The sequence below is a fragment of the Trichechus manatus genome, unplaced genomic scaffold (assembly GCF_000243295.1).
Source record: "Trichechus manatus latirostris isolate Lorelei unplaced genomic scaffold, TriManLat1.0 scaffold00094, whole genome shotgun sequence".
NCBI classification, from domain to species: Eukaryota; Metazoa; Chordata; class Mammalia; order Sirenia; family Trichechidae; genus Trichechus; species Trichechus manatus.
This window is the reverse complement of record NW_004444030.1, coordinates 10,192,361-10,215,997: the sequence shown is the minus strand read 5'-3', so window position 1 is coordinate 10,215,997 and position 23,637 is coordinate 10,192,361. Positions and strand designations below refer to the sequence as shown.

The 23,637-nt window shown below is 41.0% G+C and overlaps 1 protein-coding gene across 1 annotated transcript in view; it reads right to left on the bottom strand.

Moving 5' to 3' along the window:
* Positions 1 to 294: 294 nt before the first annotated feature.
* Positions 295 to 23,637, bottom strand: part of HTR3B (5-hydroxytryptamine receptor 3B) — a 29,368-nt gene continuing 6,025 nt past the window's right edge. The window contains exons 3-9 of the mRNA XM_012557329.1: positions 12,539 to 12,583; positions 12,106 to 12,215; positions 11,465 to 11,634; positions 10,771 to 10,928; positions 1,615 to 1,825; positions 1,309 to 1,491; positions 295 to 530 (exon numbers count right to left, since the gene is read on the bottom strand). Of these exons, the coding sequence (XP_012412783.1) occupies positions 295 to 530; positions 1,309 to 1,491; positions 1,615 to 1,825; positions 10,771 to 10,928; positions 11,465 to 11,634; positions 12,106 to 12,215; positions 12,539 to 12,583 (1,113 nt within the window). The remainder of the gene's footprint in view (positions 531 to 1,308; positions 1,492 to 1,614; positions 1,826 to 10,770; positions 10,929 to 11,464; positions 11,635 to 12,105; positions 12,216 to 12,538; positions 12,584 to 23,637) is intronic.

Genomic DNA, 23,637 nt, shown 5'->3' with positions numbered 1-23,637 from the left:
AAGGATACAAAAGAGATTGTCTACAGTGGTTATTTGGGGGCATAAACTGGGATAAGGAGGAAAGTTTACTTTTCACTGTATACCGTGTACTATTTATGCATTTTCATTATGAATGTATTACTCCTGGGTCATTCAGTAGTTCATTAGGTGTGAGTATCTAGACAGAGTGAAAAGAGGCAATGGGGGGTGGAAAGCTTTTTAACCCATCTTTTCTCCCCCTCTAATCTCCTCACAAAAAATTTCAGCCTTCCCCAAGTGCCTCGGCATCTCACTGATACCACCAAGTGTCAGTCTTCACAAGCTGCTCCACAGTGCCCAGAGGGAGCACAGCGTGATGATATAGAGCCCCAGCACGATGATGTAGCTTCGAAAGAGCAGTCGGTCGAAGCGGTACAGGCGGGCCAGCCGCTCAATTTCCTGTTGGTCAGCCTGCTCCTGAGCCCGGACATAGTCACTTATGGTTTGCAACTGGGACCAGACTTCTTTCAGGGTCCCTGACTGGACCTGGTGCTTTTGACGGATGGGGGACTCTGTGTGATGGAAGAAAACACCCTACATGAGTCAAGGGCTACCAAGGCCCACCTGGACTTTCTATTGAAGCCGAAGGCCTTATCCTTCAATGAAGGTTGTGGGGAAAGCTGGGCAGTGGGTTGGGATTGGGTTGGGGACTCTCTCCCTCCCTGCCAAGGGAAGGCAAGGCTGTGCTGAGGGATGCTTTAGAGAACATGGCAGAGCTGTATTGTATAACTAGGGTGTAACTAGGCTAGATCCATCTAGGAATTTTTTTTTTTTGACTAGAGCCAACCCCATTTGCCTCAGTTGGAGCTTTATGGGCTGGGATAAATTCTTCTCCTTTTTTACATTAAGCAACTAGAACATAAATATATACAAATATCTCTACATCTATACCTCTATGCCTCTATATCTATCTATCCATCCATCATCCATCCATCCATCCATCCATCCATCCATCCATCCATCTATACATCTACCTACCTTTCTATCCATGTCAGCAATCTACTATTCTGGAGTCAATGGCTAAGTTACTTTCGGTGATTGGTTGTAACTGGAAAATAAAACAAGCTAAGGGTGATGGAGGGCCTGACCTGGAAGCCAATATTAGACTTTCTAGAAAATCAGAGGGTGCAGTCTTTAGTTGCAAAAGAGTAATGAAAAATTCAGCACAGAGGCTAAGAAACAAGTCTTTCAAATTTTTCACACAGCCCAACCCATGGTCTGGTGCTCCACCCATGGGAACTGATACTGAAGATGATAAGACAGGAAGAGACCTCAAGGCTCCTCACAAACCTGTTATCTCAGCAGGCTGAACCTTGGGATCCATTCTAGTCCCATCAGCATCGGTGTCCCCTTGAAGGCACAAGAGGGGCCGCGCCTGCCCACTGCACCGCTCATCATTGAGGAATTTGATCAGCAGAATGGACTTAGATAAGCTGAGGACCAAGAAGGCCATGCAGACCGTGAAGAAGATCCCTGGGACAAGGAACCCAGAGAAGGGGGATTAGCTGGAGTCTCCTCCTCCAACTGGAAGTGCAATGTCAGATTTTTGACAACAGTAATGGAAGATGGTTATCTGGTGACCTTAAGGCTGCTTACCGATCAGAGGAGTGCTCACTGCACTCCTTGGTATTTCATCAGACATGTTGACCCTGAAGACAGTATAGCCCACCAGCACACCAGTCTTGAACACAATCCTGGCACGGCAGTTGGGTGGTAGGTAGAAGCTCCCGAGGTCCACAAGCATTAGGAAGATGCTGGGAATCAGCAGGCTTACTACATAGACCAATGGGCGCCTGCGAATCACCACCTGCTCAGGGATAAGGAATCTGTTGAAAAGAGGGACCAAGCCAACTGACTAATGTTTGGCCAAACAAATAGCCAACAATGCTCCCTGAAGTCCCCACATTTCTGCATCATGTGACAAATCTACATAGTTTACTTTAGTAATGTGTTTGAGGTTATCTTGTGGTTTAGAAAATGGAAAAAAAATATTTTAAGCATTTACATACAGCTAATAAAAATGTTGTTAATAATTATAATAACAGAAGTTACTATGTATTCACCACTTGCTGTGTGCCAGGCACTGGACTAAGTGTTTCAGGTGCTTTATCTTATTCAATCCTCACAATTCTAAGGGCTGGATATTTGTATTTCATTTTATAAAAAAGGAAACTGAGGTTTAAAGAGGTTACATTACTTATCCACTCTCACATAGCTGGTAAGAAACTGTTTAAAATCAGAGCTTAGCCAAAATCTTTCTTCTTAAACCGCTTATTATGCATCGTGTAGTACTGTATATTGTTTTTTGATTATTTCATTGAGTTAGTCTATCTCTCTACTTGAAACGTGAGCTTCTTACCAAAACCAGAACAAAACCTGTTGCCATCGAGTTGATTCTGATTCATAGTGACCCTATAGGACAGAACAGAACTGCCCCACAAGATTTCGAAGGAGTGGCTGATGGACTGGAACTGCCAACTTTTGGTTAGCAGCTAAGCTCTTAACCACTGCCCTACCAGGGGTCCATGAGCTCCTTAGCATCTGTTTATCTGTCAGTGTCTGTGTGGAAACAAACGGAATAATTCAACTGGGAAAATTGAGAAGGGTTTAATAAGGAGACTATTTACAAGGTGTAGGCAGGGGGTAGGGAAACCACAAGAAGTAGTGCTGTACCTCAGGGCTATTAAGAGACTGGGTGGAGGCCTGACTTGGAAGCCAAAATTAGGCTTTCTGAAGAGTCAGAGGGTTCAATCTCCAGCTGCAAAAGAGGTAATGAAAAATTCAGCACAGGGACTGGGTGACTAGCCTTAGGCCTGAAGTAGCCAAGGGGTGGGTGTATTTACTAGAACCTGAGGAGAGAGAAAGCTGTGTGGAGAGGGCTGCCAGGCTTGACCTGTGGCTTTCTCTTAGGGACACAGCCAGCCTGGCAGTGACTCCACAGGGAGGGAAATGGAGAGATAAATAAACACCCACTTGCTCTCTTCACTCTCTCCCATGTCCTGCTATCCCCCTCCCCCACATCGGCCAATGACCAGGGATCCCATCTCCATAGGCCACACAGCTTAGTCTCCTGGAATGCAGACCAGAGAGAAGAAAGTGGAAAGTGGGTTTGAGTGGGGGGCCAACTAAAGATATCCAGCTCACCCTGCAGTATGTCTGAGCCTACAGAACTGCTGAGTGGGCTTTGTGGCTTAGATTTTGAGTCTCATAAAATTACTATTATTGTTGTTGCCCTTTTTTATACATAGCTTCTCTGGAATATGACGGGAGAAACTAGGAGGGAAGAAACTAGGAAATGACAGATCTGCTTTCCCCACTACACTGTGGACCCCTTAAGCATGAGAGAAGCAACTTTTTTTTTAATCCCCCACAGGGCCAAAAATACCACCTGCCTTATAGTGGGTGTTCAATAAACAAACAAATGTTCTGGGCCCTTTGCTGTGCTGTAGGATTTGGAAAAAAGTAATGTCTGAAATCTCTCATTCCTCTGTTTCAACAAATGAATGCTTTCTACATGTCAAATAGTGCTAGGGGCTTTTACACACGTGATGTTATTTATTTAATCCTCAATACAACCTTATTGGTAGGAAATAGCTCCATTTTAGAGTTTAAAAAAATAAAGCTCAGCCCCCTTAAGTGGGTAAGTTGAATAAGTGGCAGAACTAGGATGAGCCCCTACATCTGATTCCAAGCCCGGTGTTCTTTTCCACTGCAGCATAGCTACAACTCTTGACCTGACTGGGCCTCTGAGTTTAGTGCAAGTTTCTTCTCGCTCATGTCTGCCTCCTGTTCCGGAAGAGAATGAAGTAGAGATGGAGCCAAGGCAGAGATTAAGTGCAGAGGCCAGGGTGAGATACGATGGAGCAGAAGGCGGTGGGGAAGAGCTTGGCTGGGTAAGACCAGATATCTCCTTGCTGATGAGAGCTGGGGCTCCCCAGCCATTGGGTCTGGGAGCACATCCCACCTCAGTGGAGCTTGGCAGGTCAGTGCTGTTTGGTGGATTGTAGTGGCTATTGTCTTTCACATTAAACATAATTGTTACAAATATCTAAACCAGAACGACACTCACTGCTTTGCAATAATTTGTTTAAAACACATTTCTACCAAAGTGCAGTCAACAAGAAAAACAACAAAAGTAACCGTCATCAACCTGCACCTCTCTAACTCCTGTCATCACGTTGTGGCTGAGATGACTGTGGTTAGGTGGGGACAGTGAGAAGGGAGCCAAGAGGTTAAAATCCATGGAGAGTTTGGTGTTGAAAGCCTAGCCTGGGCTGTAGGTGATCAGGCCAGATAGGGTGGTGAGGGTGGCTAAGCCTGCTATTTCTGGAAGTTTTAAGTGGGAAGACCCCTTAGAGACTTCACAGTGGATATTACAAGAAAGGAAAGAAAAAGTATAAGAATACCACCTGTCATGTATTCAATTGTGTCCCCCCAAAATATCTGTCAACTAGGTTAGGTCATGATTCCCAGTATTGTATGATTGTGTAACCATTTTGTACTCTGATGTGATTTCCTTATGTATTGTAAACTCTATTGCTATGATGTAATAAAATGGATTAGTGGCAGTTATACTGATGAGGTCTACAAGATTAGGTAGTGTCTTAAGTCAGTCTCTTTTGAGATATAAAAGAGAGAAGCGAGCAGAGAGACATAGGAACCTCACACCACTAAGAAAGCAGTGCTGGGAGCAGAGTGCATCCTTTGGACCTGAGGTTCCTATGCAGAGAAGCTCCCAGAACAAGGGAAGATTGATGACAAGGACCTTCTTCCAGAGCTTACAGAAAAAGCATTTCCCTGGAGCTGACGTCCTGAATTTGGACTTGTAGCCTACTAGACTGTGAGAGAATAAACTTCTCTTTGTTAAAGCCATCCACTTGTATTTTCTGTTATAGCAGCACTAGATGACTAAGTCACCACCCTAAACAAAGTACAACTAGGCATGTTGGGTGAAGGGAAAGAGCTCAAACCTGAAGTCAAGGGAACCGAGTTATAGAGCCCCTCAATTCTAAGTGCATATATCAACCAGTTTAAGTGATCCTGGGTAAGGGACTCAACCTCTCCATGCCTCAATTTTCCCTTTTATTGAAAGCGATTTACGTTTGCCTTGCCAAACATCTTGGGTACAATCAAGATTAGTTGTGCTCTTTAAATAAAGATCCTATGTAAATAGCACGTGCTGAGATGATTCCTCTCAGAAGCTGATGTAGAATGTGTTCAGGGAGTGCATGGCCAATAAGACACAAAGCTAGAAGAGTGAGTGTAAATCTGGGCCAGAACCAAAGATGGGCAATGTGACACCTCAGGGTCCCTAATTTTAGAGAAAATGCAGTTTTATCAGAACAAATTTTTCCCAAGGTGCCAGCGGAGAGGTGTAGGGAGAGCTAAGGGATTGGGAAGCAGGGCTAGCTTCGTGGGCCTGCAACCTGTGCAGTTGCACAGGGCCCTGTACTTAGAAGGGCCCTGTGCTTGGCTTAATGCTATGCTGGCGCCATTTGGAAATTCTTGATACTTTTTGAATATGGGGTCCTGCATTTTCTTTTTGGACTAGGCCCTGCAAATTATGTAGCTGGTCCTGTCTAGAGAATATTCCTCACTGGATATTAACAGTAGAAGGATATAGAGGGGAAAGAAGTAGGTATAAGAATAGACAATTAGCTTCTGCTGTAACTAAAAGACGGTATCTCCCTTTCCTATGTTTGGCTTATAAAATCATAAAGTTAGATAGGCCCTCCAAAACTACCTCACCCTTTCTCTTACCTTTAGCAAGGATGTCCCCATTCCTAATATAGACCAAACAGTACCTATAGTTTTGGCTTCTTCGATAACAAAATAACTCAACTTTTTCTTTAGATTGATTAAGGGGCAATGTTACCTATAAGACAAAAAAAAAAAAAAAAACAGTTGCCATCAAATCTATTCCAACTCATAGTGATCCCATGTATGTCAGAGTAGAACTGTGCTCCACAGGGTTTTCAATGGCTGCTTTTTCAGAAGTAGATTGCCAGATCTTTCTTCTGAGTTGCCTCTGGGCGGACTTGAACTGCCAACCTTTTGGTTAGCAGCTGAGCACATTAACTGTTTGCAGCACCCAGGGACTAATGCATCTATGGACTAGACTTAATTACTCCACAAGCCCAGTGCAGCCTAAAGAAACTAATTTTATCACATAGTTTTCAGAAATTTTTTTTTTTTCACAGTCTCATTTGATCCTCACAGCCCTTTATTGCCTTGTTCAACAAACATTAACTGAGCATTAATTGAACAGGGTATCAGGCGCTATCCTAGATACTAGAGTTGGAATTGTTAACGCGACAGACAGGCTCTCTGCCCTTGCCCCTGTTTTATGGAATCAGGGACCAGACTAGTGGTTGGATGACCTGCCCATTAACACATTGGCGGATGAGAAAGAACAGAGTGGAACCCGCTACATCACCTTTAATTGTGTGTCAGCATGATATGGGATTCTGGGGACAAGTTGCTTAGATTCATGGTTTCGGGAGTTAAATTGCCTGGATTCAAATCGAGCCTTCACCAGTCACCCTGCAACCTCAGGTAAGTTACTGAACCTCTCTGTACCTCCATTCTTTTGTAAAAATGCCTATACTTAGAGCACCCATATGTGACGATTACATGTACAAACTTTTAAAATGGTGCCTCACGTACAGTAAGTACTTAATTCATTTTGTGGTTATTGTTATTGTGTCTCTCTGGGCAGATCTTAAGGTCCATGATAGATATCAGGAACTTTGTCTTATTCATCGTTGTGACCTCAGTGTTTACCATTGAGCCTGGTGCATGATAAGAGCTCAAAAGACGTTTGTTGAGTTGTATTTGAATCTGTTAATAATGCTACTCTTAGTTTCAATGGGATGGGAGTGTGGAGTTAGCCCAAATGGGGACTACCTTACTGAGGCCAGCCCTTCCAAAGGCTACCCCTCTGCAGGTCATGCTCGAAGCAGTAATCCCTGCTTTTCCTGAGGGGAAAAGACGTCACCAACGCAGTGAGAAACTGCTGTCTGCAGAACTGCCCCTACCTCGAGCCCACATTTCTAATGGATTAAGGAGCTGGTGCCTTTAAATTCCACAGAAAGAGAAGAAAAGGCACTTTAGTTTCAGTCCGTGTTCTCCATTAGACACCCTTCAGGTGTTAGCAATATTATGCCACAATTTCATTATCCATTAAAGCCAGGTAATAATAAGTACACAAAGGTATTTGGAGCCTATTGATGTTAATGAAAGAGATCAATCTAATTTGGAATGTGTGTGGAGAGCTCCTTGGAGATGGAATAGGACTGAAGGTTAGCCTCTAATTGCCTCCTTGATGGTAGACCCCACCAGTACTCAATTTTGCATGACCGTCTTTATGACATGGTTGGAACTTTGATGCCCAGACTCACACTTCATACAGAAGCTTGTTTTCCTCCTCTCCCAAACCCCTCCCAACATTCCCAATTCGGAAAGGATGGGAAAGTTGCTGCCAATTAAGTAAGATCCTTGCACCCAAGTGAGCACTTCTTGGATCTTGACTGTGGGTTGGGCTGGATTAGCAGAAAGTCCATGATTCCAGGATTACCTGAGTGACCCTAGAAAGATTTCTAAAGCTCTCTCTCTTCTCTTCTCTCTTTTCTTCCCTTCCCTTCCTTTCCTTTTCCTTCTCTTCTTCTTTTTCTCTCTCGATCTGGTGGTGCTCAGAATGATCGCTATCAAGTTTATGAGCTGCATTCACTGGGTGTCTCAACAAAATTGCTCTTCCCTAATCTAGAAAGGAAAAGTATGACATAAAAAGATAGATGCGGTGTCTTTCTTTCCCAGATGCCCCTTTGCATTTTTCTAGCAGTCCCCTGTAGACACCTCAGTTCTTGCCTGAATGAATACTTCAGTCAGCTTGAGGATTTCTGTGATTGAGTTCAGTTCAGTTATCATAGCTGTCTAACTTTTTCCATACAACATGAGTTCCTAAATTTTATTTCTACCTCCCTCCCACGTCTATCCTCATTCTTTTTTAAAAAAACAAAACACTGCCCTACAGAAATCGAATGCTCACCCTGCTGTTTCTGGGAACCAGCACCTCCAATAATGTATTGGGGGAAATCTCCCCTCCCATGGCTGCTGGATTGGGTCCCAGGCTGCACACGCATATCCTCATAGGGAGAATTGTCTGTGCTTGGGGCCCCCTGTGGAATGCAGCCCAAAGCACCAGCTGAGTCCTCAGATAAACAATACGTGTCCTAGAGCAGGGAGATATGATTGCACATTAGCTGGAGCTAACGGGGCATCTGGAGCATCTGATTTAGTAGAAATGGCAGCAGTGTACATCAGGGCCAGGGTGACGATGTACTTAGAATAGATCATTGTTCCCCCTGCCTGCTCCACCAATCCCCATTTCCCTACTGGATAGCCTGGACTGGAACACTGAGGGTGATTAGATTAGGAGGGAGCTGGCCCTTTGCTGGCAGGCCCAGTGTTGGCACAGGACTGGCTCCGAATTTCATGTCACTGGCCAAGGGCTGTTGAAGGACACCTGAGTGCCTCAGTTGCTATTTCAGAGTGGGATGTCTGGTATGGAGTAAGAGAACATGATGAGCCTAACTAAGCTGTACATAGCAGAAATGGGGAGGCATGCAGACTGAGAGAGGCTGAGGGAGACAGAGAACCGTGATAGTCACCGAATCTACTTGAAGTCTTTCTAAAGTTGCAGAATCCCTTCTGAGCTGCCTCCCTGCCCTGCCAAATACAATCTATGGCTCTCCTCAGCATTATGTCCCTATTCTGTTCCAGAGGGCCAGGGTAGAAGTCTGCTGGATGGCCCACCTTAGCCCCCAGGGCAAAGGGACCCAAGGAAAAGTTCTAAGAGCACATAGTCATATCTCCCCCTGCCTCCAGCACCCTCAATGTATACACTGAAAGTGGGGAAGAAGTGTGACAGTGAAGACAGCAAAGGAACTGGATCTTGGTTCCTGAGATCCAGGGAAGCCTTAATCTTTAACCAGCTCTGTTCATCATATTTAAAATAGAGATAGTGCACAGAAAACCTGGCACCACTGTTGAGAAGACAAATTAATACTTGTGGCAAAGGATGGCATATAAATAATGGCTGCTTGCATGGAGAGAGAGAGACAGAGATCTTGAGCGTGTGTGAGCATGTGCACACAGATGCACGTGTGTGTGTGTGTACGTGTGCATGTGTGAGCGTCCCTATTTACCTGCCCCTTCTCTTGCCTTTGTCTCTTCCGTGCGGTGTAGGTAATGGGGTGTGCAGCGTTCTCCGGAGTGCTTGGTAGGTGACTATGTTCCACCTTGCACGTGCTACTCCCTCACATTTCCCTTTAATGCTCTCCATTATTTGGGCTGCATTAATAATGTTTGCAGGCTGATTATCTTTAAAATTAATGAGGTGTTTACTCTTAGCCAAGAAACTCATTGAAATTAAAAATGCTTTCTTTTTTCCCTCTCTTTCCTTGTTTAAAAAAAAAAAAGTGGACAAACAGGCCACAATGCAAGCTTTGCTAAAAACCAAGCAGAATTCTAGGCAAGAACCCAAACCCCACCGCTAGCCTGGAAGGTAGGAGTCATGATTACTTAGTACTCAGCCCTATGCATTAGTCAGCTTCAGATCACAACTATGTCTGAGTGGTCCCTGATTTAACAGGAGCTTTGCTAAGCTTGGCTGGAAAACTGCATAAAACAAACCTCTTTTAACCAATGGAGGGGCATCTCTGCCCTCAATAATAGATTATGCCACTTCCCCTTAAACAGAATTATCTACAGTAACCATAGTGCCTTGGTCTAAATTCTTTTATTATTATTTAAAAGGTTTCATTTCTAGAAGGATGCATCTCTCGTGCAATCCTGGCCTGCCTGTAGTCTCTATTTTTCAATCGGATCCGTTACTGGGTTATTAAAGACCCCACCACCACTACCGCTAGTCAACTTTGTGCAGAAAAGCAGAGTGCACCGCCGAATTCTAACGATGTTAGTCTACCAGTTGCATGAACTTGCTGCTGACTGCGTGTCAGGATGGTTTGTCAGGAGGGCCAGGGAAGGCAGAACGACTGCCTCTGGAGTTCAGAGTACCTGGCTGTACTGTCACGCACCCCACCACCCTCCAGGCCCCTGCTGGGCACATTTCCCTGTCAGCAGTGCACTCAAGAACATTCCCAATGGCGTATCTGAGAAGTGCGGGCTCTCTTCACTTCCTTTTAGGGCACTTGTTCTCTCTGATCCAGAAACCACCAGTGGTCTCTGAGGGTCCCGAAGCCGATTTGTCGGCTAGTCCCTCAAGGTGTTCCGGTTCAAGCTATAATAATTTTATGCACCTGCATCTGGAATTAATAATTAACAGTAAAAATGAGACAATAGTGTTAATGAGATACTCTTCTGCCCAGCCCCCCTTTTTTTGGTGAGATATGTGGGTTGTTTGTTCACTTGTGTTCCTCAGTAGCAACTAGAAGTGAGGATGTTAGTGTGTATTGAAAAGGTTTGAGGATTCCTGCTGTGGTGGGAGGTCTGGGGCTTGGCTTTTAGTCTTCTGGGTGTCTGGAAGCCATTCTCTCTATGTTCACTTGTGGAATATCTACAGCACAAGACCAGATCTGTGACTGAAGTGCTGGAGTGCAGATGCATGTCCAGAGTTATATGAATCAACTGCACTTGGGCACTAACGAATATGCATATGCAACAGAGCAGAGATTCCTCAGCCCAAAGACTGCAGAGAAGTGGACCATTGGACCAGGAAGGGGAAGAACCTACATTAAACTGAATCTGGGCAAAATCTCCAGCGCTGTTCTGCAGGATGTGATATGTTGAGGGCACAGAAAGAAGTTCCCATTCACTGTCATTCAAAAATGCCTTTTTGTCATGCTTAATGTCTTCTTGGCTCCTCAGGAAGGCCAGGTCTATATCTTCCACTGGAAACAATAGAAACAATTGACTACGTAGAGACTATGTAGAGAAAGAGGCTCCAACATCAACACATTTTTCCAACTCACCAATATGAACCTTTCCTTTTACTCCTGCCCCACGTGCAGTCTTACTTGGAATGGGTTCAATATAACCGTTTGGAATGGAGATAGGGGCAGGGGTAAAAATTGTTCTGGCCATTAAAAAAAAAAAAAACACTCTGAATTTAGGGTTTGGATTCAACTATCCATAAAATGATGGAATCAGTCCTATGACTTCTGTAACATTCTCAATGGCAGTGGAAGCCTAATGTATTCCCAAATCAACAGCAGTAATGGGCTATATATCTGCACTCAACATTCTGCTTGGTCTGATTTATGGCAGGAACTGAATAGCTGCAACAAGAGCTTTGAATTTTTTAAAAAGTCAATCATGGCCAAAAATAAAATAGACCTGATGGACGACGTAATATAATTTCACCTATGTTCAACAACGCTGCATAAGTGTGTTTTCCAATTAAGGGCCTGCATCACTCAAGGTTTACCTGTGTGCAGAATGCTATTGAAGGTTAGGCTGCAATTCTGGATATCAAATGGGAAAGCGTATGTCTCTAAACTGCATGCAGACACCACCTGGATGGGCTTAGTGTTCTTAATGGTCCCGGATGAGTTCACGTAAACATAGGGAAGGTCAGGTGATCTTTCAATGTCCACACTACATGAAAAATAAGAAACTTGTTACAGAGGGGGCTTTAGTCATTTCAAAACATGAACAGAACTGACTCTGAGATGGTAGTGACCTTGACACCTAGGACTAATCTAACACTGCAAAGACAATCACATTTCCCATTAGATGATTAGCCATGGCAAAGATGGGCTCAGCAATGACAGCAAATTTACATACTTACTACTGTTATAACACAGATATAATCCACGAGTAACCTCACGCATTAGTAATCAAATCTATATCTCAAACAATGTCAACTCATGGTATTCCACCCCTGCATATTCCCCCAAAATATGCTCCTTTTGTGGTTCAGAAACAAAAACTTATTTCAGAAATGAGTTCAGAAATTAAAAAAAAAAGCAACATTGACTACATACAAGTAGCTAGCAATTGGTGACTTGAATATTCTAAGCACTCTAAGCAGTGTAAACCCCACAGAAATACACCCAGCACACTTACAACTCATTAATGATGATATCAGGGGCCCAGATGGCACTTAGAGGTAGGGAGAGCTCTCTAATATCATCAAACATGCTGGTGTTCCAGGATAAAAACTCGTCATCCCAAACCTGTCAGGAGCAGCCAAAAAGGAAGGGTATCATAATGGGGCAATGTCAACCTCACCAAATAACTGAGGAGAAATTTGGATTAATAACCCAACTGATCAGCCCCTTGGTACTATGTTAGCTAGGGGAGAAGACTTTTCATCCAGTTCCTGAAGATGGTAGCCCCAACCAGAAACCATGGTCACACATTATAACAAATTTATTAGAATCTATGTAAGATGTGTGGAGCTACAGACAAATAAATGTTATCTGTTCCTCAGAATAATACATTTTTAACTGATTCAGATCAGGAGTCCAACATGTACAAAGCAAGTATAATTACTTACCTCTCGGTACCATACGCTTGTCTTTAATTTTTGATTCTGTACATCCTGCAAAGCAAAAAGAAAATCTACATCAAATCTTAGAATGTCAACAAATCAAAGGTCAGTTCAACAGTATGACAATTCAGGGAAGAAAATCAAATCTGCCCAAATAATCCTGATTTTAAAATCATTACCTTACCTCTTCCTGGGTATTCTCAGTTCTTATTTATTATTCACACCTGTCGCTCTGAGCTCTACTTTATCATCTATGACAAAATGGCACTTTGACTACACTTGACATTTGGAATGATTTGCTAGTCTCTTACCACTTCAATTAGTTACTCTGCCATTAATCAGACTAAAAAATGATATGTAGTCTTAGCCAATCCTAAGCTAAAAAGATGAGACCACGCTTTTATTTGTAATCAAGGTATTATTCATAATCTTTCAATGAGTGTTATCTCAACTGCCGTTGGCAGCCATTCCTGGTAAGTCACCCTATGCTTGGTTTTCTCTGCTTATCAAATAGACTGAATAAGCTTAATGCAAATGAGGTCTATTTTTGATGATATAATAGATGCACTTTCCCTTGTCTGTAATGAGTCAGTGATTTTTTTAAAGGCCTCTAAAACAACAACCAAACCAAAACAAAACAAAAAACTTCCTTACCAGTTTTTTTCATATTGAACCTAGCGAAGACCATTCTAACTGCCATGTTCTTAGGTATTAAAAGAAAAGGGATACCTCACACCATATACAGACATTAACTCAAAATGGATCATAAACCTAAGTGTAAGAGCTAAAACTATAATAGTCTTAGAAGAAAACATAGGAGTAAATCTTTATGACTTTGAATCACATAATGGTTTCTTAGATATGACAACAAAAGCATGAGCAACAAAAAACAAAATAAATGGGACTTAATCAAAATCAAGAACTTAACATGTTTCAAAGACACCATCAAGAAAGTGAAAAGACAGCCCACAGAATGGGAGAAAATATTTGCAAATCATTTATCTGACAAGGAGCTCGTATCCAGAACGTATGAAGAACTCTTACAACACAACAATAAAAAGACAAGTTATCCAATTTAAATACGAGCAAAGGACTTGAAAAGACATTTTTCCAGAGATATACTAATGACCAATAGCACGTGTAAACATGCTCAACATCATTAGTTATTAGAGAAATGAAACTCATAACCACAATGAGCTATCCCTTCATCCCCACTATGACGGCTAAAATTAAAAAAGACAGAAAATGACAAGTGTTCACAAGTTTGTAGAGAAATTGGAACCCTCATACACTGCTGCACAATATGGTGTAGTCACTTTGTAACAGTCTGATATCTCCTCAAAATGTTAAACATAGAGTTACCATATGATCCAGCAATTCCACTCCTAAGCATATACCCAAGAGAGGTGAACAGACATGCCCCCACAAACACCTGTGCAGGACTGTCCATAGCAGTATTATACATAATAGCCAAACAGCAGAAACAACTCAAATGTCCACCAGCTGATGAATGGATAAACATCATGTGATATATCCATTCACTAGATATTATTAGCAATAAAAGGTAATAAAATACTGATACATGCTAAAAGATGGACAAACCGTGAAAACACTATTCTAAGCAAAAAAAAAAAAAAAAAATCAGTTACAAAGGCCACATATTATATGATTCCATTTGTATGAAAGTTCGAAACAGGTAAATCCATAGAAATAGGAAATATATTACTGGCTGCCTAGGACTGGTGAGGGGAAGAAAAGAGGGAATGGGACTGACTGCTAATGGGTACGGGGTTTCTTTTGGCAGTGGTGAAAATGTCCTAAAATTAGATAGTGGTGATGGTCCCATAACTATGAATATACTAAAAACCATTGAAATTAATAGTTTAAATGGGTGAATTTTGTGGTGGAATTATATCTCTCTGAAGTGGCTATTTTAAAAATGCTTTAATAAAAACACAACCATCATTGAAGACTTTTCTAGGGAATTTATAAGTAAGAAGGCTGATAAAAATGATTTTAAAAGTCTCCTTGAGATCATATTCTTCACTCCTTTTTATGGATAATCAGTCACTGAAAGCCTCATCCTTAGAAGGAAGTAAGAGGAATGGAAAATTCAAGATAAATGTGAAATAAAATGTGTACAATATCTCTCCTGCCTGATTTAGGTTCAAAGCTAAGGAGCCACTTAGATAACCTTTGTATTTCTGTAACGTTGCACAATACCAAATTTCAGTAAATAACAGTCTTTGGAGTGCCGATGACATGAAAACCAACATCTCTGTTTTCTTCCCCAAAACTGAATATATTAAATTAATTATCCAGTCAATTATCAGCCATCTTAAAAATATGTATTCTTTGTGCACAGGGTCAGATCTCCACTCTGAAGAATCCAGGCTGGGCAGGGGCAGGGAGGCACCATTAATGTTGCAGTCCATGTCAACGCTGCACCTGGAATTGTGCTGTACATAGACTACACACGTGTACATGGTGACTCTATAGAGTGGCATCATTTGAAAGAGAAACAATAAGCCTTTTAGGTTAAAGTTTCCTCCTCTTGCAATCAGGAAAGCAAACTGCTATTGATTAAGCATGTTTAGCTACCTGGAAAAAGAAAAGGGAGTGTGAGCAGATATGGGGTGACCCTATTTTAGTGGCTCAACAAAGGCTGGTCTGTGTAAACTTGTTCTATAGATATTGATGGACTTCGAGTTGATACTTGGGAAAGACAGGTTTCAAAGTGATATACTAAGTGAAAAGACTGAATTCACAAGAATTTCCCCCAAGGAACAGCTTGTAGGAGCTACAGACAGGACTCCCAGCCAAGATCAGCTCCACAGGGGTCCTGGCCGTTGAAATAAAACACCCCTATTGAGAATTCAAGATTAGGTGGCACCACTTCATTGCAAATTTTACCAGCTAGAGATCATGAAATATACCATGTCTCACCCACTAAAGCACAAAACTCTTAGTTCAAGTCTTAGCTGCAATCAGTGAGGGTTCCCCCCAAATAGGAAAGAAACAAATCCAAAATGCAGTTTATATTACTGGAAAATACAGCCGTTAACTACTCTTTCACAGGAAATATACTTGTTCCATCTATTAAACGTACAGTTTCTTAATCATTGTCATTCCAAGTTGTGAATGTATCTCAGTGACTCAGTCCTGTGGCTGGGGACAGGGTCTTTCTGTTTTAACGTTTCATTTTCATATCATTGTATCCAGTTGATTTTTGTTAAGTGCCATGATGACGCCTCAGCTCGTTTCTCGTTCCTGCCCAGTGCTCTGTTGTATTACATGTAACGATAATGTTAAGATTTTTTTCTCTAACATCTTACGAGGGCGGCTAGGAGGATTTCGTCATTCATTCAGCCCTACAGAACACAATGTCAGAAAGGAGTTTGAGGCTAAAACTAGTCTTTTTTGTCAAAGGAATCAAGTTTCTCAATGCCAGCTGGTGAACATAATTGGTTCTCTGGTGGCATTATTCACAGCTTTTCCCTCTGTGTATCTCTCTCTCTCTCTTTTTTTTTTTTCCAGATACCTTCCATTTTGCTTGTTAAAGGCAAAGATATTTCAGAGAATTGGAATTCATTAGTCTTCCTAACAGAGGGAGTCTATTTAGATCTAAGTTGGTGGTTAGCAAATATACAGATAATTCCCCCACATTCTTATTTATCTTTCCCGGTTCCAGAGACTATAGAAACAGATGCCTCAACGTCTGGCTGGGAGGCTCTAGTCAGTGGACTGGAATACAAAGGTATCTGGGACTCGGAATTGACAAAACTCAATAGAAACAAATTGAAACTCCTCACTGTTGAATAGATTATCTCTATAATCAGATTTCCCTAAGGTAATCATAATACCCAGAAATTCTAAGACAAGACTGCAGTCTTTTATATAAACACAACAGGAGGCAAAAACATTATCATGAAAGCGAGGTGCAGTGATGAGAGCTGGGCTGAAAGCGCTTCATTCCAGACAAAAGTTGCCAGCAGTTCAGCGGCTGGCAGATGCGACCAACAAGTTATGTATTCACATTGGGAGTGGCCTGACATGAGCAGAATCTGTGAGCAGTTTTATTAAGTGCTTTGAAACTGTCCCTACCTCTGAAACTAACTTTCAGAGCCCATCCAAATGTAACAGAGACATTCTCAAAGCATATTCAGTGTAGCCAAGTCATTCATAAAGGCAATCCCAAAATTGGTACTTCCATATTTTAATGAATCGGTTACTTTGGCAAGTATCTATAAAGTATCTTTGAAGTGAGATATGCTGCATTGCATATTGTGGAAAACACAAAGAAGATATCCTTCCCTCAATAATTATAATAAACTAGATTATACATTATAATTGTCTGACTATGTGTGTTAAGAAACATACAGACTGCAGTTATCTATATTTTTGCAACAATAAAAAAAAGGAATATACAGACTGCTAAGTGAACTTAGAGGAAGGAGACATTATTGTCAGCTTGGAGGATGAGGAAAATTTCTTTTAGGAGCTGAGATTTGAAGGACTAATATTTTGCAGATGGATAATGAAGAGGAAGACATTCAGTGGAATAAACAGCAAAATGAATGGTATAGAGGCAGGAAACAAGGGGTTCAGGTTGGCTGTAGTATTGAGTACATGTAGAAGGCAAGATAAAGACAATAGATAGGGATTGAAAAAAAAAACACTAGAGAGATAGAATTCAAGAATTTTCCAGAATTCTGAAGGAAAGTTTGTCATAATCAATAATATGATAGGTCTAACATATTCTTGTAAAAAATGAGTATATCGAAATACTAACCCATGCTTGAAAAATATAATGGTGTTTCCCTTACCCAGCATAAGGAATGTGATTTTATTTTCATTTATTGAGATAGAAAGAGATAAAAATGTTCGGCTTGATACAATTGTTCGAAGGGAAAATACCAATATTAAGACTACTCTTTTTCTATTAGTCCAAAGGACTAATGGACCACAACCACCACGGCCTCTACCAGAGTGAGTCCAGTATAGCTGGATGGTGCCCAGCTACCACCACTGACTGCTCTGACCCGGATCACAATAGAGGGTCCTCAACAGAGCTGAAACAAGATGTAGAACAAAATTCTAACTCACAAAAAAAAAGACCAGATTTATTGGCCTGACAGACTGGAGAAACCCCAAGAGTATGGCCCCCAGACACCCTTTTAGCTCGGTGGTGAAGTCACTACCGAAGTTCACCGGGAAGCTGAAGCAGGGGATTGGACAACCTCATAAACCAAAATGGGACTAATGAGGCATAGCAGTCCAGGAACAAGGACTAGAAGGCAGGAGGGGACAGGAAAGCTGGTGACAGGGAACCCAAGGTTGAGAAGAGACAGTGTTGACATCTCATGGGGTTGTTAACCATTGTCATAGGGCAATATGTGTACTAACTGTTTAATGAGAAACTATTTGTTCTGCAAACCTTCATCTAAGGTACAAAAAAAAAAAAAAGAATTATCTATGTGAGATCAAATTGACAACAGCAACTCAAAAGGTTTGATGGGAAGCCTAGGGGGCAGTGAGTTGAAGATAATGGTGATGGAATAATTTGGAAAAAGATAGTGAGAATAGCAGCACAACTGGACGAATGTAATCGATGTCACTGAATTGTACATGTAGAAACTTTCAAAATGGTGTAACTTTGGCTATGTATATTCTCACCAAAAAAAAGTTCCTCCAAGGTCGAGAAGGGAGAGTGTTGACATGTTGTGGGGTTGTTAACCAATGTCATAAAACAATATGTATATTGACTGTTTAATGAGAAACTATTTGTTCTGTAAACCTTCATCTAAAGTACAATAAAAAAAAAATTTTTTTAAAAGACTACTCTTTTTCTCTATTTATCTCAAGAGAAGTCTCTAAAGGAAAGTGTGAGTAATTCTACTTCATCTTTTTTTAAAAAAAAAAAACATTTTATTATGTTTTAGGTGAAAGTTTACACAGCCTATTAGTTTCCCATTGAACAATTTAGGCACAATTTGTTTCGTGTCATTGGTTGCTATCCCTGCTGTGTGTCAGCACTCTCCCCATTTCCACCCTGCCTTCCCGTTTCAGTCCTTCCAGTTTCCTTGCCTTCTCATCTTTGCTTTTGGGCAAATGTTGCCCGTTTGGTCTTGTATAGCTGATTGCTCTAAGGAGAACATTCCTTATGGGTGTTACTGTTTATTTTATAGGTCAATCTGTTATTTGGCTAAAAGGTGACCTCTGGGAGTGGCTTCAGTTTCAGGTTAAAAGGATGTCTTAGGGAGATGGTCTTGAAGGTTCCTCCAGTCTCTATCAGTCCAGTAAGCCTGGTTTTTTCTATGAATTTGAGTTTTGTTCTACATTTTTCTCCCATTCTAACTGATATCTTCTATTGTGTCCCTGATCAGAGCAGTCATCATCTATTTCTTCCGGTCTCAGTCCAGAGGAGGCTGTGGTTTGTGTAGGCCATTAGTCCTATGGACTAACTGCTTCTTGAGTCTTTGGTTTCCTTCACTCTCCTTTTCTCCAGACAGGAAGAGACCAATAATTGTATCTTAGATGGCCGCTTGCAAGCTTTTAAGACCCCAGACGCTACTCACCAAACTAGAATGTAGAAAATTATCTTTACGAACTATGTTATACCAATTGACCTAGATGTCCCCCTAGACTATGGTTCTTAGCCTTCAAGCCCAGTAACTCAGTTCCACAAGGTGTTTGTATATGTCTAAGAAATTTCCATAACTGTGCCCTCTATCTGCTCTACTATATATATGAATACATATGCAGCACATACAAATAGGTATATAAAAATGTCCACAACTATACCTATATATGCACGTGCATGTACTCCCATATGCCCTCCCACACCTATATAGCATACATATCTACCTATGTAACCACACACAAATTTTTGGTTGCTATCACTGTTCCAGAATTGTATTTGTTATAGTGTGGCTCTCAATGTCTTCGTTTACTTTGGTCGTGTTGTGCTGACCTCCCCCATATCGTGTATTGCCTTTCCCTTCACCAGAATTAATACTTGTCTACTATCTAGTAAGTGATTCTCCCTCCCTCCCCCCCCATTCCTGATAACCATCAAAGAATGTTGCTTTTTGTATGTAAACCTATTCTTGACGTTTTATAAAACTGGCATCATACAATATTTGTCCTTTTGTGATTGAATTATTTCACTCAGCATAATGTCCTCCAGATTCATCCGTGCTATAAGACGTTTCAAAGACTCATCATTATTCTTTATCATTGCATAGTATTCCATTGTACATATGTACCCCATTTTGTTTATCCATTCATCCGTTGATGGACACTTAGGTTGTTTCCATCTTTTTGCTATTGTGAATAATGCTGCGACGGACATGGGTGTACATTTGTCTTTTCGTGTCACTGCTTTTATTTCTCTAGGGTATATACTTAGGAGTGGAATTACTGGATCATATGGTATTTTTATTTCTAGCTTTTTGAGGAAGCGCCATATCGTTTTCCACAGTGGTTGTACCATTTTACAATCCCACCAGTAGCGTAAAAGAATTCCAGTCTCCCCACAACCTTGCCAGTGTTTGTTGTTTTCTGATTTTTTTTTTTTTTTATCAGTGCCGTTTTTGCAGGATGAGATGTTATCTCCTTGTACTTTTTATTTACATCTCTCTAATGGCTGGAGCCTTGGTAGTGCAGTGGTTAAGAACTGAGCTGTTAACCAGAAGGTTGACAGTTTGAATCCACCAGCCACTCCTTGGAAACCCTATGGGGCAGTTCTACCCTCTCCTAAGAGTCAGAATCACCTTCATGGCAACAGGTTTGGTTTTTGTTTTTTTGTGAGCATCTCTTTATGTGCATGTGAGCCGCCTGAATGTCTACTTTAGTGAAGTGTCTGTTCATGGTCTTTGACCATTTTTTATTGGATTGTTTGTCTTTTTGTTACTGAGGTGTTGAAGTTTTCTATAAATTTTAGAGATTAGACTCTTGTCAGATATGTCACTGGCAAATTTTTTTTCCCAGTCTGTAGGTTCTCTCTTTGCTGTTTTGGTAAAGTCTTTTGATGAGCATAAGTATTTAATTTTTAGGAGGTACCAGTAATCAAATTTATCTTTTGTTGTTTGTGCATTTTTAGTTATGTTTGATAGTGTATTTATGCCATAGATTAGGACCCCTAGCTTTGTCACTATGTTATTGTCCAGGAACTTTATAGTTTAGGTTTAACATTTAGGTCTGTGATCCATTTTGAGTTAGTTTTTGTGTATGGTGTGAGGTATGGGTCTTGTTTCATTTTTTGCAAATGGATACCCAGTTTTGCCAGCACCATTTGTTAAAGAGACTATCTCTTCCCCATTGAATAGACTTTGACACTTTGTCAAAGATCAGCTGTCCATAGCTGGATGGATTTACTCCTGGTTTCTCAATTCTGATCCATTGGTCTATGTGTCTGTCATTGTACCAGTATCTGCTTCATCTTAATCAATATGAAATTAGAAAGCAGAAGAATGAAGAGAAACCTAGAAAGTAGTCTTAATCTCTTACTCAAGGCTGATTACACCTCTGTCCTGGGGTTTCTCATGATATGCTTCATGTCACATGTCTTTATTCAAATCATTTTCCCATTGGACAATGTCTAGTGGACAATACAGTCATAATACAGTCATAATAACCCAATGACAGCTACATGGCAAGGAATAGTATCTCTTTTAGCCAAGTGAAGAACCAGTCCCTGAAAACTAAGTCTCCAAAATTCCAGTTCAATATTCAATTATAAAAGACATTCAAAGGAGTTTTCTATTGGAACTTTGTGCATGACTAGGCTTTTTGGGGTGGGGTGGGTATTTCCTGGCATTTAATTAAACAATATTTTCTAGAATCTTAGGTCTACTATTTTTACTAGTAAATCAAAAAACCAAACCCAATGCCATCGAGTTAATTTCAACTCATAGTGATCTTACAGGATAGAGTAGAACTGTCCCATAGGGTTTCCAAGATGGTAATCTTTATGGTCAGATGGATAACAGCTGAAAGCATAGAATACCCAAAAGATGTTTACATGTGTTTTACCGACTGTGCAAAGGCATTTGACTGTGTAGCTCATAACAATTTATGAATAACATTGTGAAGAATGAGAATTCCAAAACACTTAATTGTGCTCATGAGGAAACTGTACAAAGACCAAGAAGCAGTCATTCAAACAGAACAAGAGGATACTGTGTGGTTTAATGTCAGGAAAGGTGTGCGCCAGGATTTTATCCTTTCACCATACCTATTCAATCTGTGTGCTGAGCAAATAATCCGAGAAGCTGGGCTATATGAAGAAGAATGCGGCATCAGGATGGGAGTAAGGCTTATTAACAACTTGCAACATGCAGATGACACAACATTGCTTGCTGAAAGTGAAGAGAACTTGAAGCACTTATTGTGAAGATCAAAGACCACAGCCTTCAGTATGAACTACACTTCAACATAAAGAAAACAAAAATTCTCACAACTGAACCAACAAGCAACATCATGATAGACGGAGAAAATATTGAAGTTGTCAAGGATTTCATTTTGCTTGGATCCACAATCAACGCCCATGGAAGCACCAGTCAAGAAATCAAATGACGCATTGCATTGGACAAATCTGCTGCAAGAGATCTCTTTAAAGTGTTAAAAAGAAAAGATGTTACTTTGAGGACTAAGGTGCACCTGACCCAAGCCATAGTGTTTTTAATCACCTCATATGCTTGTGAAAGCTGGACAATGAATAAGGAAGACTGAAGAAGAATTGACGCCTTTGAATTGTGGTGTTGGTGAAGAATATTGAATATATCTTGGACCGCCAGAAGAATGAATAAATCTGTCTTGGAAGAAGTACAGCCAGAATGCTCCTAAGAGCAAAGATGGCGAGACTTCGTCTCACATACTTTGGACTTGTTATCAGGAGAGATCAGTCCCTGGAGAAGGACATCATGCTTTGTAAAATAGAGGGTCAGCGAAACAGAGGAAGACCCTCTGTGAGATGGATTGACACAGTGGCTGCAACAATGGGCTCAAAAATAGCAATGATTGTGAGGATGGTGCAGGACCAGGCAGTGTTTTGTTATGTTGTACATAACGTCGCTATGAGTCAGATTTGACTTGACGGCACCTAACAACAACAACAATCTTTACAGAAGCAGTCTGTCCAATCTTTCTCCAGTGGAGCCTCTGGGTGGGTTTGAACCACTGACCTTTTGGTTAGCAGCCAAGCCCTTAACCACTGTGCCACTAGGGCTTCTCTTTTACTAGTATGAGTGTGAAAATAAAGCTGGGAAAAGTGCAATTGGTTGCTAAAAGGAGTATTTTGGGTACATTTAAATATTCCTGATGACTGAGAAATGATTAGGGGTTTATCTGAAATTGCACTAAGATGACCTGAATCAGACCAAAAAATAATAATAAATTGAAACCTATTATAACATATCAATAAGTTTCAAGTTTATTTTCTCATCAACTTTAATGCCTAATTTTTTGCAAAAAAAAAAAAATCAGAGATTTTATGATTCATAGCATTAAGACCTTAATGTAGAAAAACATCTCCATTAAAATAAAGAGTAACCATTAAATTCTTTTAACAAAGAAAATTAAAATAACAACATTGCATTATGAGGTCTATTAGGTATGTAAATGTAAAAATGAACACAAAAGTAGCACAAAAAGCGGATGAGAATGTAGATGGAATTTTACTGCTATAACGTTTGTAGCTCAGTGGTAGAATTCTTGCCTCCCAACTGGGAGACCTGGGTTCGATTCCCAATGCACCTCATGTGCACCCACCCCCCCTCCCCCCCCATCAGTGGAGGCTTTCGTGTTGCTATGATGCTGAATAGGTTTTAGCGGAGCTTCCAGACTAAAATGAACTAAGAAGTCCTGGCAATCTGCTTCTGAAAATCAGTCAATGAAAGCCCTATGGATCACAACAGTCTGATCCCCAGTCCATCACGGGGATGGCGCAGTACGTTCCACTGTGTGTGGTGTCACCACGAGTTGTGGGCTGACTTGGCGGCAGCTAACAACAACAACAAAGGTTTGTACATTTTATGTGAAGTGTCATGGTTTGAATTATGTGGCCCCCAAAATGTGTGTATCAATTTGGCTGGGCCATGATT